This window comes from Mustelus asterias, chromosome 7 (genome assembly GCF_964213995.1).
Source record: "Mustelus asterias chromosome 7, sMusAst1.hap1.1, whole genome shotgun sequence".
Taxonomy (NCBI): Eukaryota; Metazoa; Chordata; class Chondrichthyes; order Carcharhiniformes; family Triakidae; genus Mustelus; species Mustelus asterias.
Window position 1 is genome coordinate 105765686 of NC_135807.1, and position 19775 is coordinate 105785460.

The window sequence follows — 19775 nt, forward strand, 5'->3', positions numbered from 1 at the left end:
AACTTGCTGAGCAAAATGTCAAAGTAATAAATGGTCGAAGTAATAAATTGGATAATGAAAGAGTAATTAATAAAATTCACCATTAGAGAGAGTGGCACACACACACACACTCTCCCCACCACACACACACCACACACTCTCCCCCACACACACACACTCTCGCGCACCACACACACACACTCTCCCCACCACACACACACACCACACTCCTCTCCCCACACACACACACACACTCTCCCCACCACACACACACACACACTCTCCCCACCACACACACACACACTCTCCCCACCACACACACACACTCTCCCACCACACACACTCCCCCCACCACACACACACTCTCCCCACACACACACACACACTCTCCCCACCACACACACACACTCTCCCCACCACACACACACACTCCCCACCACACACACACTCTCCCCACCACACACACACACACTCTCCCCACCACACACACACACACACTCTCCCTCCCCACACACACACACACACACTCTCCCCACCACACACACACACACACTCTCCCCACCACACACACACACACTCTCCCCCACCACACACACACACACTCTCCCACCACACACACACACTCTCCCCACCACACACACACACACTCTCCCCCACCACACACACACACACTCTCCCCACCACACACACACACACTCTCCCCACCACACACACACACTCCCCACCCACACACACACACACTCTCCCCACCACACACACACACACACACACACACACTCTCCCCACCACACACACACACACACTCTCCCCACCACACACACACACACTCTCCCCACCACACACACACACTCTCCCCACCACACACACACTCTCCCCACCACACACACACACCCTCCTCTCCCCACCACACACACACACACTCTCCCCACCACACACACACACACACTCTCCCCACCACACACACACACACTCTCCCCACCACACACACACACACTCTCCCCACCACACACACACACTCCTCTCCCCACCACACACACACACACTCCACACACACACACTCTCCCCCACCACACACACACACACACACACACACTCTCCCCACCACACACACACACACACTCCTCTCCCCACCACACACACACACTCCTCTCCCCACCACACACACACCACACCTCTCCCCACCACACCACACACACACTCTCCCCACCACACACACTCACACACACACACACTCTCCCCACCACACACACACACACACACACACTCCTCTCCCCACCACACACACACACACACTCTCCCCACCACACACACACACACACTCCTCTCCCCACCACACACACACACTCTCCCCACCACACACACACACACTCCTCTCCCCACCACACACACACTCTCCCCCACCACACACACACACACACACACACTCTCCCCACCACACACACACACACACACTCTCCCCACCACACACACACACACACTCTCCCCACCACACACACACACACACTCTCCCCACCACACACACACACTCTTCCCACCACACACACACACTCCTCTCCCCACCACACACACACACACTCTCCCCACCACACACACACACACTCTCCCCACCACACACACACACTCTCCCCACCACACACACACACACACTCTCCCCACCACACACACACACTCTTCCCACCACACACACACACTCCTCTCCCCACCACACACACACACACTCTCCCCACCACACACACACACACTCTCCCCACCACACACACACACACACTCTCCCCACCACCACACACACACACACACACAGTCCTCTCCCCACCACACACACACACACACTCCTCTCCCCACCACCACACACACACACACACACACTCTCCCCACCACACACACACACACTTTCCCCACCACACACACACACTCCTCTCCCCACCACACACACACACTCCTCTCCCCACCACACACACACACACCTCTCCCCACCACACACACACACACACTCTCCCCACCACACACACACACACTCTCCCCACCACACACCCACACACTCTCCCCACCACACACACACACACACACTCTCCCCCACCACACACACTCTCCCCCACCACACACACACACTCCTCTCCCCACCACACACACACACACACTCTCCCCACCACACACACACACACACACTCTCCCCACCACACACACACACACACTCTCCCACCACACACACACACGCTCTCCTCTCCCCACCACACACACACACACACACACTCTCCCCGCCACACACACACTCTCCGCACCACACACACACACACTCTCCCCACCACACACACACACTCCTCTCCCCACCACACACACACACTCCTCTCCCCACCACACACACACACACTCTCCCCACCACACACACACACTCTCCCCACCACACACACACACACTCTCCCCACCACACACACACACACTCTCCCCACCACACACACACACTCTCCTCTCCCCACCACACACACACACACTCTCCCCACCACACACACACACACACACTCTCCCCACCACACACACACACTCCTCTCCCCACCACACACACACACTCCTCTCCCCACCACACACACACACACTCTCCCCACCACACACACACACTCCTCTCCCCACCACACACACACACACTCTCCCCACCACACACACTCTCCCCACCACACACACACACACTCCCCACCACTCACACACTCACTCTCCCCACCCACACACACACACACACACACACACTCCCCACCACACACACACACACTCTCCCCACCACACACACACACACACACACTCTCCCCACCACACACACACACACTCTCCCCACCACACACACACACACACACCTCCTCTCCCCAGCACACACACACACTCCTCTCCCCACCACACACACACACACTCTCCCCACCACACACACACACGCACACACTCTCCCCACCACACACACACACACTCTCCCCACCACACACACACACTCCTCTCCCCACCACACACACACACACTCTCCCCACCACACACACACACACTCTCCCCACCACACACACACACACTCTCCCCACCACACACACACACTCCTCTCCCCACCACACACACACACACACACTCCTCTCCCCACCACACACACACACACACACTCTCCCCACCACACACACACACTCCTCTCCCCACCACACACACACTCCTCTCCCCACCACACACACACACTCCTCTCCCCACCACACACACACACACTCCTCTCCCCACCACACACACACACACTCTCCCCACCACACACACACACTCTCCCCACCACACACCCACACACACTCTCCCCACCACACACACACACACACACTCTCCCCACCACACACACACACTCCTCTCCCCACCACACACACACACACTCTCCCCACCACACACACACACTCCTCTCCCCACCACACACACACACACACTCTCCCCACCACACACACACACACACTCTCCCCACCACCACACACACACGCTCTCCTCTCCCCACCACACACACACACACACTCTCCCCACCACACACACACACACACACTCTCCCCACCACACACACACTCTCCCCACCACAAACACACACACTCTCCCCACCACACACACACACTCCTCTCCCCACCACACACACACACACACACTCTCCCCACCACACACACACACACACACTCTCCTCTCCCCACCACACACACACACACTCTCCCCACCACACACACACACACACTCTCCCCACCACACACACACACACTCTCCCCACCACACACACACACACTCTCCCCACCACACACACACACTCCTCTCCCCACCACACACACACTCCTCTCCCCACCACACACACACACACTCTCCCCACCACACACACACACACACTCCTCTCCCCACCACACACACACACACTCTCCCCCACCACACACACTCTCCCCACCACACACACACACACTCCCCACCACACACACATTCACTCTCCCCACCACACACACACACACACACACACACTCCCCACCACACACACACACACTCTCCCCACCACACACACACACACACACTCTCCCCACCACACACACACACTCTCCCCACCACACACACACACACTCCTCTCCCCAGCACACACACACACTCCTCTCCCCACCACACACACACACACTCTCCCCACCACACACACACACTCCTCTCCCCACCACACACACACACTCCTCTCCCCACCACACACACACACTCTCCCCACCACACATACACACTCTCCCCACCACACACCCCACACACACTCTCCCCACCACACACACACACTCTCCCCACCACACACACACACACACACTCTCCCCACCACACACACACACTCCTCTCCCCACCACACACACACACACTCTCCCCACCACACACACACACACACTCCTCTCCCCACCACACACACACACACACTCTCCCCACCACACACACACACACACACTCTCCCCACCACACACACACACGCTCTCCTCTCCCCACCACACACACACACACACTCTCCCCACCACACACATACACACACACTCTCCCCACCACACACACACTCTCCCCACCACACACACACACACTCTCCCCACCACACACACACACTCCTCTCCCCACCACACACACACACACACTCTCCCCACCACACACACACACACACACTCTCCTCTCCCCACCACACACACACACACACACTCTCCTCTCCACACCACACACACACACACACACTCTCCCCACCACACACACACACACTCTCCCCACCACACACACACACACACTCTCCCCACCACACACACACACACACACTCTCCCCACCACACACACACACACACACTCTCCCCACCACACACACACACACACACTCTCCCCACCACACACACACACTCTCCTCTCCCCACCACACACACACACACTCTCCCCACCACACACACACACACTCTCCCCACCACACACACACACACTCTCCTCTCCCCACCACACACACACACACTCTCCCCACCACACACACACACACACACACACTCCTCTCCCCACCACACACACACACACTCTCCCCACCACACACACACACACTCTCCCCACCACACACACACACACTCTCCCCACCACACACACACACGCACTCTCCCCACCACACACACACACACTCCCCACCACACACACACACCACACTCTCCCCACCACACACACACACACACTCTCCCCACCACACACACACACTCTCCCCACCACACACACACACACTCCTCTCCCCAGCACACACACACACTCCTCTCCCCACCACACACACACACACTCTCCCCACCACACACACACACACTCTCCCCACCACACACACACACACACTCTCCCCACCACACACACACTCTCCCCTGCCACACACACACTCTCCCCTGCCCCACACACACACACTCTCCCCACCACACACACACACTCTCCCCACCACACACACACTCTCCCCACCACACACACACTCTCCCCTGCCACACACTCACACACTCTCCCCTGCCACACACTCACACTCTCCCCTGCCACACACACACACACTCTCCCCTGCCACACACACACACACTCTCCCCTGCCACACACACACACTCTCCCCACCACACACACACACACACTCTCCAAGTGCAGGCTTGGAGGGCCAATGGGCCTGTTCCTATGCTCTACTTTTCTTTGTTCCCCTCCCAGTTCCTTCCCCTGTGCTGGGTGAGTCTCTCCTTCCCCCTTGGCCCATCACAGAGTGAGTCTCTCCTTCCATTGGCTCAGCAGCGAGCAAATCTCTCTTTCCCTTTATTGCATCGGTATTTACAAAGAAGGACATGGTGGATGATGAGTCTAGACAGGGGCATGCTGCTACTCTAGGGCATGTCGAAATGAAGAGGCGTTGGGTGTTTTGAAAAGCATTAAGATAGACAAGTCCCCAGGACCTGTTGGGATCTATCCCAGAATACTGAGGGAGGCAAGAGAGACAACTGCTGGGGCCTTCTACAAAATCCTTGCATCCTCTTTCGCCACAGGAGAGGTCCCAGAGGACGAGAGAATAACCAATATTGTTCCTTTGTTTAAGGAGGGCAACAGGGATATTCCAGGAAACCACAGGCCAGTGAACTTTACTTCAGTGGTAGGTACATTATCAGAGAAGGTTCTTAGAGACAGGATTTACTCACATTTGGAAAAATATGGACTCACTAGAGATAGGCAGTTTGGCTTCGTGTGGGAGAGGTCGTTTCCCAAACTCGATTGAGGTTTTGAGGAAGTGACAAAGATGATTGATGAGGGCAGGGCGGTGGATGTTGTCTACATAGACTTTAGCAAGGTCTTTGACAAGGTTCCTCAGACAGATACAGAAGGTGAAGTCACATGAGATCTGCTGTGTGCTGGTAAGATAGATATAGAACTGTCTTGATCATTGTCCAAAGGTGTGTGGGTTAGGTTGATTGGCCATGCTAAATTGCCCCTTTGTGTCAGAGAGATTTGTAGGGTAAATACATGGGGTTATGGGGATAGGGCCTGGATGGGATTGTTGTTGCTGCAGGATTGATGAGCTGAATGGCCTCCATCTGCACTGTAGGGATTCTATCAAAGACAGAGTGGCAGTGGAAGAGTGTTTTTCTGACTGGAGATCTGTAATTAGTGGTATTTCGCAGGGAACAGTGCTGGGACCCCTGTTGTTTATAATATATATATATATATATAAATGATTTGGAGGAGAACGTCGGTGGTCTGATTAGTAAGTTTGCGGACAACACAAAGATTGGGGGAGCTGTGGATAGTGAGGAGAATTGCAGAGGATATAGCAAGATGTAGGTAGGCTGGAGACTTGGGCGGAGAAATGGCAGATGGAAATTAATCTAGACAAATGCAAGGTGATGCATTTTGGAAGAGCTTATGCAGGATGGAAGTACACAGTAAATGGCAGAATCCTTAGTTCCCCGAAAGTGGCAACACAAGTGGATAATATGGCCAAGGCGGCTTATGGCATGCTTGCCTTCATTGGTTGGGGCATAGAGTATAAAAATTTGCAAGTCATTTTGCAGCTGTATAGAACATTAGTTAGGCCTCATTTGAAATACTGTGTACAGTTCTGGTCTCCACGCTACCAGAAAGATGTGGAGGCTTTGGAGAGAGTACAGAAAAGGTTTACCAGGATGTTGTCTGGTTTGGAGGGTGTTAGCTATGAGGAGAGATTGGTCAAAGTTGGTTTGTTTTCACTTGAACGTTGGAGGCTGAGGGGTGACCTGAAAGACATTTACAAAATGATGACAGGCATAGGTCGACCCAATAATTGGGAGTCTTTTTCTCAGGGTAGAAATGTCAATTACTAGGGGACATAGGTTTATCATAGAAAGGATATGATTAAACTAGAAAAAGAGTGCAGAAAAGATTTACTAGGATGCTACTGGGACTTGATGGTTTGAGTTATAAGGAGAGGCTGGATAGACCGGGAGATCTTATCGAGGTTTATAAAATAATGAGGGGCATAGATCAGCTAGATAGTCAACATCTTTTCCCAAAGGTAGGGGAGTCCAAAACTAAACGGCATATGTTTAAAGGTGAGAGGGGAGAGATACAAAAGACTCCAGAGTGGCAATTATTTCACTCAGAGGGTGGGGAGTGTCTGGAACGAGCTGCCAGAGATAATAATAGTCAGGTACAATTTTGTCTTTTAAAAAGGATTTAGTAAGAAGTCTCACAACACCAGGTTAAAGTCCAACAGGTTTATTTGGTATCACAAGCTTTCGGAGCACTGCTCCATCGTCAGGTGAGTGATGAAGGTGCAGCGCTGGAAAGCTCGTAATTCCAAATAAACGTGTTTGACTTTAACCTGGTGGTGTGAGACTTCTTACTGTTCCCACCTCAGTCCAATGCCGGCATCTCCACATCAAAAAGCATTTAGACAGTTACAGGTTAGGATAGGTATAGAGGGATATGGGCCAAATGTGGGCAATGGGGACTAGTTTAGTGGTTAAAAAAAAGATGGCATGGACAAATTGGGCCAAAGGGCTTGTTTCCATGCTGTAAACCTCGATGACTCTAAAGGGGGGAAGATTAAAGGAGATGTGAGAGACAAGTTCTTTTTACACACAGGGTAGTAAGTGCCTGGAATGCGCTGCCAGAGGAAGTGGTAGAAGCAGATACAATAGCAATGTTTAAGAGACATCTTGACACATACATGAATAGGCAGGGAATAGAAGGATATGAACTGCATAGAAGCAAAAGGTCTTTCGTTTAAAAAGGCATCATGTGTTGGTGCAAGCTTGGTGGGCCGAAGGGCCTGTTCCTGTGCTGTTCCCCTGCCTGGCCCAACACAGAGCAGGTCTTTCCTTCCTCTGCCTAGCCTGGCTGTGAGTCTCTTCCTCCCCCAACCTGATAGCTCTCGATAGCTCCCCAATACCTCTGTTTCTGGAGCCCACTCACTGCCACCAATGAGTGAGCCTATCAGCATTAAATATGGGAGGGGGAAAGTCTGTGATTGGAGGAAGTTTCTTTCAGAATCTTCCAGGTATTTTGAAATCTACCCATGTTGTGTGACTTCACCAGCCAGATGTTGGACAATCTGCGCTAAGGTTAAATGCAAAACTAGACACTTACCTCCTGTTTTCATTTGGTTTCTTTCCTTGCTGGAATCCTTGGGGTCAGCACTGACAATGCTTACCTCTCCTAAAATTAAACACAGAAATTCAGCAAAACATGGAGAGAATTAAGAGAGTGAGTAAAAAATGTGTAGAAATTCATTGTGGACTCGTATTAAAACAAGAATGGTGTAAAACTGTTTTAGGATGTTCAAATCAAAATTTTATCCTACACAAACATAAACACAATAAGAAATAGGGGTCGGACTAGACTAGCTAGCAGGATTCTCTAAAGGTAAACTTGCAGGTTGAGTCCGTAATTAAGAAAGCAAATGTAATGTTGTCATTTATCTCAAGAGGCTTGGAATACAAAAGCAGGGATGTACTTCTGAGGCTTTATAAAGCACTGGTTAGGCCCCATTTGGAGTACTGTGAGCAATTTTGGGCCCCACACCTCAGGAAGGACATACTGGCACTGGAGCGGGTCCAGCGGAGATTCACACGGATGATCCCAGGAATGGTAGGCCTGACATACGATGAACGTCTGAGGATCGTGGGATTATATTCATTGGAGTTTAGGAGGTTGAGGGGAGATCTGATAGAAACTTACAAGATAATGAACGGCTTAGATAGGATGGACGTAGGGAAGTTGTTTCCATTAACAGGGGAGACTAGGACGCGGGGGCACAGCCTTAGAATAAAAGGGAGTCACTTTAGAACAGAGATGAGGAGAAATTTCTTCAGCCAGAGAGTGGTGGGTCTGTGGAATTCATTGCCACAGAGGGCTGTGGAGGCCGAGACGTTGAGCGTCTTCAAGACAGAAATTGATAAATTCTTGATTTCTCGAGGAATTAAGGGCTATGGGGAGAGAGCGGGTAAATGGAGTTGAAATCAACCATGATTGAATGGTGGAGTGGACTCGATGGGCCGAATGGCCTTACTTCCGCTCCTATGTCTTATGGTCTTATGGTCTATTCAATACCATCATGGCTTATCCTCTGCCTCAACTCCACTTTCCACCCAATCTCCCCATATCCTTTGATTCCCTGAGAGATCAAAAATCACTTCATCTCAGCCTCAAATATCATAAAAGGTGGACCAAACCTCTGGCAGACAGATTAAAAAGGTTTACAACACTTGGGGTGAAAGGATTTCTTCTCACCTCAGCCCTTTATCCTCTCTTTCTAGATTCCACAGCGAGGGAAAACAATCTTACAGCACCTAACCTATCCAAACCCCTTTGATGTTTCAATGAGATGACTTCTGATTCTTCCAAACTCCATGAGGATATCAGCCTCAGTTTACCCAGCCTTTCATCACAGGGACCAATCTTGTGAACCTTCGCTGTACTGTCTCCAATGCAAGTATATCCTTCTTTAAATGTCGAGACCAGAACTGCACATAGGATGTGCTCTCATCCAAGCCCACTTGTAGCAAGACAGACGTATTCTTGTCCTCCAACCCTCTTGCAATATAAGCCAACAACCACTTGCCTTCCTAATTGCTTGCTGCACTTGTATGCTAATTTTATTGCATGAGTACACAAAAGACCCTCTGAACATAAACATTAAAAATTTTACGCCCTTTAAAAATTACTTTGCTTTTATATTCTTATAACCAATGTGCATTGCCTCACAATTGCCACAATTATACTTTAAGGTAAAGGCTCTGAAATTTGCTGTACAGAAACTTAGTTTACATCCACAACGAGAATTAAGTTTGATCTCCAAAGATCCTCCTTACTAATATCTGGGGGCTTGTGCTAAAATTGAGAGAGTTGTCTCACAGACTAGTCAAGCAACAGCCTGTTGTCTTGGTTTTTTTGCCTCCTGTATGTCTTTGTTAAGGTGTTGGGGGATACCGGAACTGGTGGGATGGAGTGACATTTTATTTGTGGGTGTTTTATGTTGTGGTGGGCAGGATGGCGTGATGTGGATTAGGGTATTGTGTAGCGGGCTGGTGTGGAGGCACTCATTGGCGGAGCAAGGGGGTGTAGAAAATCCTTGTTTATCAGAATGGTTTATGGGTTTGGCATGAGGCCAGAACCTTTGCTGGCAGTATAAGAATTACTTCTTTGATTATTTTCTTTTGACTTTGACTAGGGAGGAAATTGCAGCCCCCCTAGCCGAGATATTTGAATCATCGATAGCCACGGGTGAGGTGCCTGAAGATTGGAGAGTGGCAAATGTTGTGCCTTTGTTTAAAAAGGGCTGCAGGGAAAAGCCTGGGAACTACAGGCCAGTGAGCCTCACATCTGTGGTGGGTAAATTGTTGGAAGGTATTTTGAGAGACAGGATCTGCAGGCATTTAGAGACGCAAGGACTGATTAGGGACGGTCAGCATGGCTTTGTGAGTGGAAAATCATGTCTCAAATTTGATTGAGTTTTTTGAAGGGGTAACCAAGAAGATAGATGAGGGCAGTGCAGTTGATGTTGTCTACATGGACTTTAGCAAGGCCTTTGACAAGGTACCGCATGGTAGATTCTTGCAGAAGGTTAAATCTCACGGGATCCAGGGTGAGGTATCTAAATTGGCTTCTTGACAGAAGCCAGAGGGTGGTTGTAGAGAATTGTTTTTCAAACTGGAGGCCTGTGACCAGCGGTGTGCCTCAGGGATCAGTGCTGGGTCCACTGTTATTTGTCATTTATATTAATGATTTGGATGAGAATATAGGAGGCATGGTTAGTAAGTTTGCAGATGACACCAAGATTGGTGGCATAGTGGACAGTGAAGAAAGTTATCTCCAATTGCAACGGGATCTTGATCAATTGGGCCAGTGGGCTGATGAATGGTAGATGGAGTTTAATTTAGACAAATGCGAGGTGATGCATTTTGGTAGATTGAACCAGGGCAGGACTTACTCAATTAATGGTAGGGCATTGGGGAGAGTTACAGAACAAAGAGATCTAGGGGTACATGTTCATAGCTCCTTGAAAGTGGAGTCACAGGTGAACAGAGTGATGAAGAAGGCATTCAGCAGGCTTGGTTTCATCGGTCAGAACATTGAATACAGGAGTTGGAATGTCTTGTTGAAGTTGTACAAGACATTGGTAAGGCCACACTTAGAATACTGTGTGCAATTCTGATCACCCTATTATAGAAAGGATATGATTAAACTAGAAAGAGTGCAGAAAAGATTTACTAGGATGCTACCGGGACTTGATGGATTGAGTTATAAGGAGAGGTTGGATAGACTGGGACATTTTTCTCTGGAGCATAGGAGGCTGAGAGGTGATCTTATAGAGGTCTATAAAATAATGAGGGGCATAGATCAGATAGATAGTCATTATGTTTTCCCAAATGTAGGGGAGTCTAAAACTAGAGGGCATAGGTTTAAGGTGAGGGGGGAGAGATACAAAAGTGTCCAGAGGGGCAATTTTTTCACACAGAGGGTGGTGAGTGTCTGGAACAAGCTGCCAGAGGTCGTAGTAGAGGCGGGTACAATTCTGTCTTTTAAAAATCATTTAGATAGTTACAGGGGTACGATGGGTATAGAGGGATATGGGCCAAATGTGGGCAATTGGGATTAGCTTAGGGGTTTTTTAAAAAAAGGGCGGCATGGGCAAGTTGGGCCGAAGGGCCTGTTTCCATGCTGTAAACCTCTATGACTCTTTTTATTTATTTGTGTCCCAAGTAGGCTTACATTAACACTGTAATGAAGTTAATGAAGGGTACACTGAGGCAGAATTTAGCTTGGCCAATCTACCTAACTAGCACATCTTTGGAGTGTGGGAGGAAACCGGAGCACCTGGAGTAAATCCACACAGACACAGGGAGAACATGCAGGCTCCACACAGGTAGGGATCCAACTCAGGAGTCCAGCCCGGGTCCCTGGCCCTGTGAGACAGCAGTGTTAACCACTGTGCCACCTATAAATGAATGATTTCACATATTTGGTTTACATGTTTGTCGTTTCCAGGCACTAACAACAATAGGTGCTTATTGACAGCAACTGAGCAGCTCTTACATGCTATGTCTCTTCCTGCGCTCCAAGAGAAACCTCGTGCTCCCAGCATTGACTTCGGTAGTTCTGGGGGTGATGATATCAGAAGATTGCAGGTTCGAGTCCTGTCGCAGTCGTTTGGGCGGCATGGTAGCACAGTGGTTAGCACTGCTGCTTCACAGCTCCAGGGACCTGGGTTCGATTCCCGGCTCGGGTCACTGTCTGTGTGGAGTTTGCACATTCTCCTCGTGTCTGCGTGGGTTTCCTCCGGGTGCTCTGGTTTCCTCCCACAGTCCAAAGATGTGCGGGTTAGGTTGATTGGCCAGGTTAAAAAAAATTGCCCCTTAGAGTCCTGGGATGCGTAGGTTAGAGGGATTAGGTCAAAATATGTGGGGGTAGGGCCTGGGTGGGATCGTGGTCGGTGCAGACTCGATGGGCCGAATGGCCTCCTTCTGCACTGTAGGGTTTCTATGATTCTATGATTCATGTGACCCCTTTGGTATCCACATCATCCCAACGTCTACATCTTACCCATTTCATAGAATCATAGAAACCCTACAGTGCAGAAAGAGGCCATTTGGCCCATCGAGTCTGCACCGACCACAATCCCACCCAGGCCCTACCCCCATACCCCACATATTTACCCACTAATCCCTCTAACCTACGCATCTCAGGACACTAAGGGGCAATTTTAGCATAGCCAATCAACCTAACCCACACATCTTTGGACTTTTAAGTTGGGACAACTGATAGTATTGAAGTTTAACAATGTAGAAGAACACTCAAAGTAGAAACTATGCGCATATTAAATAGGGCTAACAACACATAAATATTTACAATGTGCAAATCACAGATTGGGCTGTTCCAGCTGGTGCATAGCCTATTGGCATAGCCATCTTTTAAAACAAAGTCCATTTGCAGACTAGTTCCTCACATTGTCCTTGAACCTTGTATTTGATTGGCACAGACACACTGAGCATGTGATCGTGCCAGTTGGTGTTGCTTGAGATGCCCTCGAATTGATGTACTCAGTATGGATGGCATTAGAACATAGAACATAGAACATTACAGCGCAGAACAGGCCCTTCGGCCCACGATGTTGCACCGACCAGTTAAAAAAAAAAACTGTGACCCTCCAACCTAAACCAATTTCTTTTCGTCCATGAACCTATCTACGGATCTCTTAAACGCCCCCAAACTAGGCGCATTTACTACTGATGCTGGCAGGGCATTCCAATCCCTCACCACCCTCTGGGTAAAGAACCTACCCCTGACATCGGTTCTATAACTACCCCCCCTCAATTTAAAGCCATGCCCCCTCGTGCTGGATTTCTCCATCAGAGGAAAAAGGCTATCACTATCCACCCTATCTAAACCTCTAATCTACAGGCATCCTTACGCTGCACCCAGAGGCTGCAGGGCTTGTTGTGTTGGCCTCTGGAGGAATTTCCATCTCCATTGGTATAGAGGACCTGGATTGCAGGCCAGATGCATGGGTTGCTGTTATAGTTGATGGTACTGGTTCAGATACCTGCAGAGGGTGACACAGGTTTTTTAAGTACTATCCAAGGAAACCCCATAGCTGTTTGACTGTGGGACATGACTGTGCACCACTGCCAGTTTGTCATGGATGTGTGTGTTCTGGATCTTGACCTTTGACCAGATTCTAGAGAACAAAGTGTGCGAACATTTCAATCATAATGCCTCTCTCCTCCCCTTCATCGCCACTTCATAATGGTACCACTCACATTGGAACATATATAATGAAATGTTGTGAGACAGATTGGTATGTGCCATAAATGAACGAACTACCCAAAACAAGCCGTTGGCAGAATCAAATTTGGATTTTAAAAACGTCATTGAAATAGCCTTGTCTCTTGAGAAATCAGAAAAAAAAGGTCTCAGGAACTACAGGGAGCACCAGGCTGCAATGTCCTCTAATTAGTGGGAGGAACCTCGTGTGATCAGTCCTCAATGGAGAGTGCTTATGTAAATCACATGTTAAAGGGCCCCTTTGGATACAGGAACTCTAATGTCATCATCAGACAGGTAAGGAAAGGCACTGATGACCCCAAAAATATTAGAGAACATACTCCAGAAAGGTGCAGTTGTCAGATGAAGGTTTATTGCAAACACTATCAAAGGCTTTGGCAAAATTTCGGGAACTGACAGAAGGCGAGCTGCCTAGGAAGAAAGCCAATACATGAGAGTACCATGCAATTACCCCCTCTTCCAGAGACAGGTACACTACAACTAAATCATATCATCACAACAAAAGTTGCCCCAATAATGGTAGAATTGCTGGTGTGATTGGCCATTCCTTGAAGACGGAGGGGGACATGCTGCAGTCTTCATTATTGGAGACAATAAGCATCTCTAATCTGGCATCCGACTCCTGAGATTGGAAGATATAAATGCCAGATTAGCTACCTACATGGGGGGAACCTTTAGAAATGAAAAGCACCACAATGGCCCCAGTAACTTAAAGACAGCAATCAGCTTGTCTCGTACTCATTATTTTATGGAAGCACAGACCAAGACTTATGAGGAGAGGCTGTCTCCAGCATATCCAGCTGAACTGCTTCAGCTGGGCATTGGGGAACTGCAGGGAGTTATTAGTTGATGCACTGGAGGTTTCCAACAGGGCTTGGGAAAAATAAAAGGAGCCAAGGTCAAGATTTATGTTGACCCCAACACTACATCTAGGTATTTCAGAGCAAGATCAGCCCATACTCCATGATGGAGAAGGTGAAACTGATCAAGGATGCTTTGAAAGTTTAGATATAAGGCCCGTGTAATTTGCAGAAAGGGCTGCGCCCATTGTTTCAGTTCTTAAAGCCGACAAATTAAAAGTTTAAAACTTAATTATTAGTGTCACAAGTAGGTTTACATTAACACTGCAATGAAGTTAGTGTGAAAAATCCCCTAGTTGCCACACTCCGGCGCCTGTGCAGGTACACTGAGGGAGAATTTAGAATGGCCAATGCACCTAACCAGCACATCTTTTGCACTGTGGGAGGAACCCATATGGATTATATTGGAATAGTGTAGATTAGAGGGGCTTTAGATTGGTACCACTGGTCGGCGCAACATCGAGGGCCGAAGGGCCTGTACTGCGCTGTAATGTTCTATGTTCTATGAACCCGGAGCAAGCCCACGCAGACACGGGGACAACGCACAGAGAGTCACCCAAGCCGCGATTCGAACCTGGGTCCCTAGAGCTGTGAGGCAGTAGTGCTAACCACTATGCCACCGTGCTGCCCCAAATTAGCTCATCTTTGGAGGAATTATAAACCATCTGTCAATCGGTCTCCAAACTCAATAGTATCCTATGCCCCAAATCAAAGATTTGTACCCTAAGCTAATAGATGGCATTAAGGAGCACTACAAAACTGGAGTCAATGGGAATCGGGGAAAAACCCTCTCGTGATTGGAGGGTTATGCTGGCTGCTTTCCCAAGGCAGTAGGAAAGTAGCCAGCATGATCAAGGGCCTCACGAACTCAAGATACACTCTCTACCACCTTCTTCCCTCGGAGAAAAAGGTACAAAAGTCTGGAAACATGTACCAACAGACTCAAGAACAGCTTATTCCATGCTGTCATCAGACTTTTGAACGGTCCTATCATGTATTAAGCTGATCTTTCTCTTCACCCTACCTGTAGCTGCAACACTACATTCTGCACCCTATCCTTTTCCCCCCAAGTACTTCATGAGCGGTACGTTTGCCTTTATAGCATGCAACATTTCACTGTAACCCAGTACATGTGGCAATAAGATCAAATCAAATTAAATATCAAATCATACCTGGCAGAAAGGAAGGCGGTTGGTGGTCAATCATCTCAACTCTAGCACATCACTGCAGGAGCTCATCAGGATAATGCCCGACGCCCAACCTTCATCAATGACCTTCCTTCCATCACAGTGTCAGAAGTGGGGATGTTTGCTGATGACTGCACAGTGTTCAGCATCATTTGTAACTCCTCAGATACTGAAGCAGTTCATGTCCAAATGCAGCATGACCTGGTCAACATCCAGGCTTGGGCTGACATGTGGCATATAACATTTACACCACACAAGTGCCATCCAATGGCCATCTCCAACAAAAGAGCTAACCATCGCCCTTGACATTCAATGACACTACTATCACTGTACCCCCCCACCCCCCCTCACCCCCCCAATCAACATCCTGGAAGGTACCATTTACCAGAAACTGAATTGGAATAAGCATATGAATACTGTGGCTACAAGAGAAGGTCAAAGGCTAGGAATCCTGTGGTGAGTAACTCATCTCCTGACTTCCCAAAGCCTGCCCACCATCTACAAGGCACAAGTCAAGAACGTAATGGAATAATCTCCATTTGCCTGGATGACACGGGGCGGCACGGTAGCACAGTGGTTAGCACTGCTGCTTCACAGCTCCAGGGACCTGGGTTCGATTCCCGGCTTGGGTCACTGTCTGTGTGGAGTTTGCACATTCTCCTTGTGTCTTCGTGGGTTTCCTCCGGGTGCTCCGGTTTCCTCCCACAGTCCAAAGATGTGCGGGTTAGGTTGATTGGCCAGGTTAAAAATTGCCCCTTAGAGTCCTGAGATGTGTAGGTTAGAGGGATTAGCGGGTAAATATGTGGGGGTAGGGCCTGGGTGGGATTCTGGTCGGTGCAGACTCGATGGGCCGAATGGCCTCCTTCTGTACTGTAGGGTTTCTATGATTTCTATGATGAGTGCAGCTCTGACAACACTCAAGAAACTTGCTAGCATCCAGAACAAAGCAGTCCACTTGATTGCTACCTCTTCAACAAACATTCACTCCCTCCACCATGAAGAACAGTGGCAGCCATGCGCACCATCTACAAGATGCACTGCAGGAACTCACCAAGATTCCTTAGGCAGCACCTTCCAAACCCACGACCACTATCACCTAGTTTGGCCTACAGTGCCATTGTGGGCGGTGGCACAGTGGTTAGCACTGCTACCTCACAGTGCCAGGAACTCACGTTCGATTCCCAGCTTGGGTCACTGTCTATGTGCATGTTCTTCCTGTGTCTGTGTGGGTTTCCTCCGGGTGCTCCGGTTTTCCCCCCGTGCTGGTTGGGTGCATTAGCCTCGCTCAGTGTACCCGAACAGTCGCAGGAATGTGACGACTAGGGGATTTTCACAGTAACTTCATTGCAGTGTTAATGTAAGCCTACTTGTGACACTACTAAATACATAAATAAAATGAATAAATAGAAAGGCAAGGGCAGCAGATATCTGGGAACACCATCACCTGGAGATTCCCCTCCAAGTCACTCCCCATCCTATCATGGAAACATATCACCATTCCTTCACTGTCTCTGGGACAAAATCCTCGAATTCCCTCCCTAAAAGCACTGTGGGTGTACCTGTTACCTGCATCTCAGGGACTGCAGCAGTTCAAGGCGGCAGCTCACCTCCACCTTATCAAGGGCAACTAGGGATGGGCAATAAATGTCCTGCAATTACATACAGCTTTATTGAGGCCACAATTTTGGTCTCCTCATACAATTGTCTTAAACAGAATGCAGCAAAGGTTTACTGAACTGATTCATGGGATGTGGGAATTGTCCTATGAGAGCAGATGGAAATGGACTTGGAGGGCTATATACCTTTAACACATTTGGTGTGTCAAACTACAGACATCTTCATTAGCTACTCTTTCCTGTGTACACCAATCTAAATAAAAGCTGACTTTCAATCTTAATTTCACCTGCTCAAAATATGAAGACACCTCTGCAACTTGAGGAAGAGAAAGCTAAACTTCTTGAAGATGCAGTGTGATGGTGTGGCCCCTTTAAGGGGCTATCATTTGAGGGTCACAGGGCTCTCCCAGGACCTATCGGAACAGAGCGTGCAAACTTCAGCCTATCGAATGTTAGGGTGTGGGTCCAGGTAGGTGAACCTGCATTGAGAGCCCGGGGGTCGGAGGGACTACACCTATATCTGTTCTGAGCTTGTCTGAATATAATTCTAATTGTTGTTTAATAAATCACCATTGTGATTTAAATATTCCTCATCTCATTATCTTGCACTACAAAATTGGCTACAAGGTTAAAGGAGCCTACAGTCACAAAAAAGCCAACATTTGGAGAGGGAAGGGTGAATCCCTGAAAACCTGCAAGGAAGGTAAAAAGTCATTTGTACCAACCATAGGCAAATAGCTATGCCATTATTCGGGAAAATTGATACATCTGATCCAGAGGTTGAAAATTGGGGCCAGTACATTGAAAGGCTTCGATACTACTTTGCAGCCAATGCAATAACTTCCAAAGAAAAGCAAAAAATGATTTTACTCTCAGTTTTGCAGCCCACAAATATATCACCTTGTAAGAAGCCTTATATCTCCGGAGGAACCAGATCCAAAATCCTTTAACCTGTTATTTGCATTAGTGAGGGTCGTCAACCACATGGGTTTGACACATGTTATCGCAGTGGGGGAGCCCATCCCCAAGACAGATGCAAATTTATAAAGCAAATTTGTTTCAGGAGCAATAGGAATGGGCACATATAAGCCAGAAGCAGAGTTAAACAGACTGAGCCTAGTTTCCAAAAAAAATGTCTCCAGTGAACAAGATTGAGGGAGGGTCAGAAGAGAAGTCTGAAGTTTATAAGCTCAGTAAGAAGTCTCACAACACCAGGTTAAAGTCCAATAGGTTTATTTGGAGCTTTCAGAGCGCTGCCTCTTCGTCAGGTGAGTGGGGAGTTCAATTCACAAACATTTATAAGCTCAACATTGTAAAGTTAAATAATACCACCCCAATCAAGATCTTCCTTATGATTAAGGGACGTCCATCAACTATGGAGGTTGATACAGGAGCTTCAACTACAGTAATAGGTGAACAGATCTATACGTATTTACAGGGAGGTTTGCAACCCTTGAGGCTTAGTAGTACAATGGCCAAGTTGGCAACCTATATGGGGTAGGGGCTGAAGAAGATAATGGGCATGACACCAACACTGGTATCATAATAGCACCAGTCTGCCCAGCTACTCCTGATGGTAGTAAAAGGACAAGAGCCTAGCCTTATGGGACGAGATTGGCTGAAGCAAATGAAGTTTGAATTTTCTGGAAATATTCAGCATCACAGATGGGGTTTTTCAGGAACTCTTGTGTATCAAGAAGTCTGTCAGAGAGAGCTGGGGTGCATATGAGGAGTTAAGGCCAAAATTTGTGAATCCTGGGTCAATGCCAAGATTCTTTAGAGCCCGGTCCCTTATACCCTTATGTTGCATTGAAACGACTTGGGTGGAAGGGTAAACTGTGACAAGGATGCAA

The 19775-nt window shown here is 48.7% G+C and overlaps 1 protein-coding gene across 1 annotated transcript in view; it reads right to left on the bottom strand.

Moving 5' to 3' along the window:
* The window catches only part of LOC144495491 (dual specificity calcium/calmodulin-dependent 3',5'-cyclic nucleotide phosphodiesterase 1A-like), a 754486-nt gene that overhangs the window by 6959 nt on the left and 727752 nt on the right, over positions 1 to 19775 (bottom strand). Inside the window, exon 18 of the mRNA XM_078215508.1 lies at positions 8563 to 8631. Coding sequence (XP_078071634.1) covers positions 8563 to 8631 — 69 coding nt within the window. The remainder of the gene's footprint in view (positions 1 to 8562; positions 8632 to 19775) is intronic.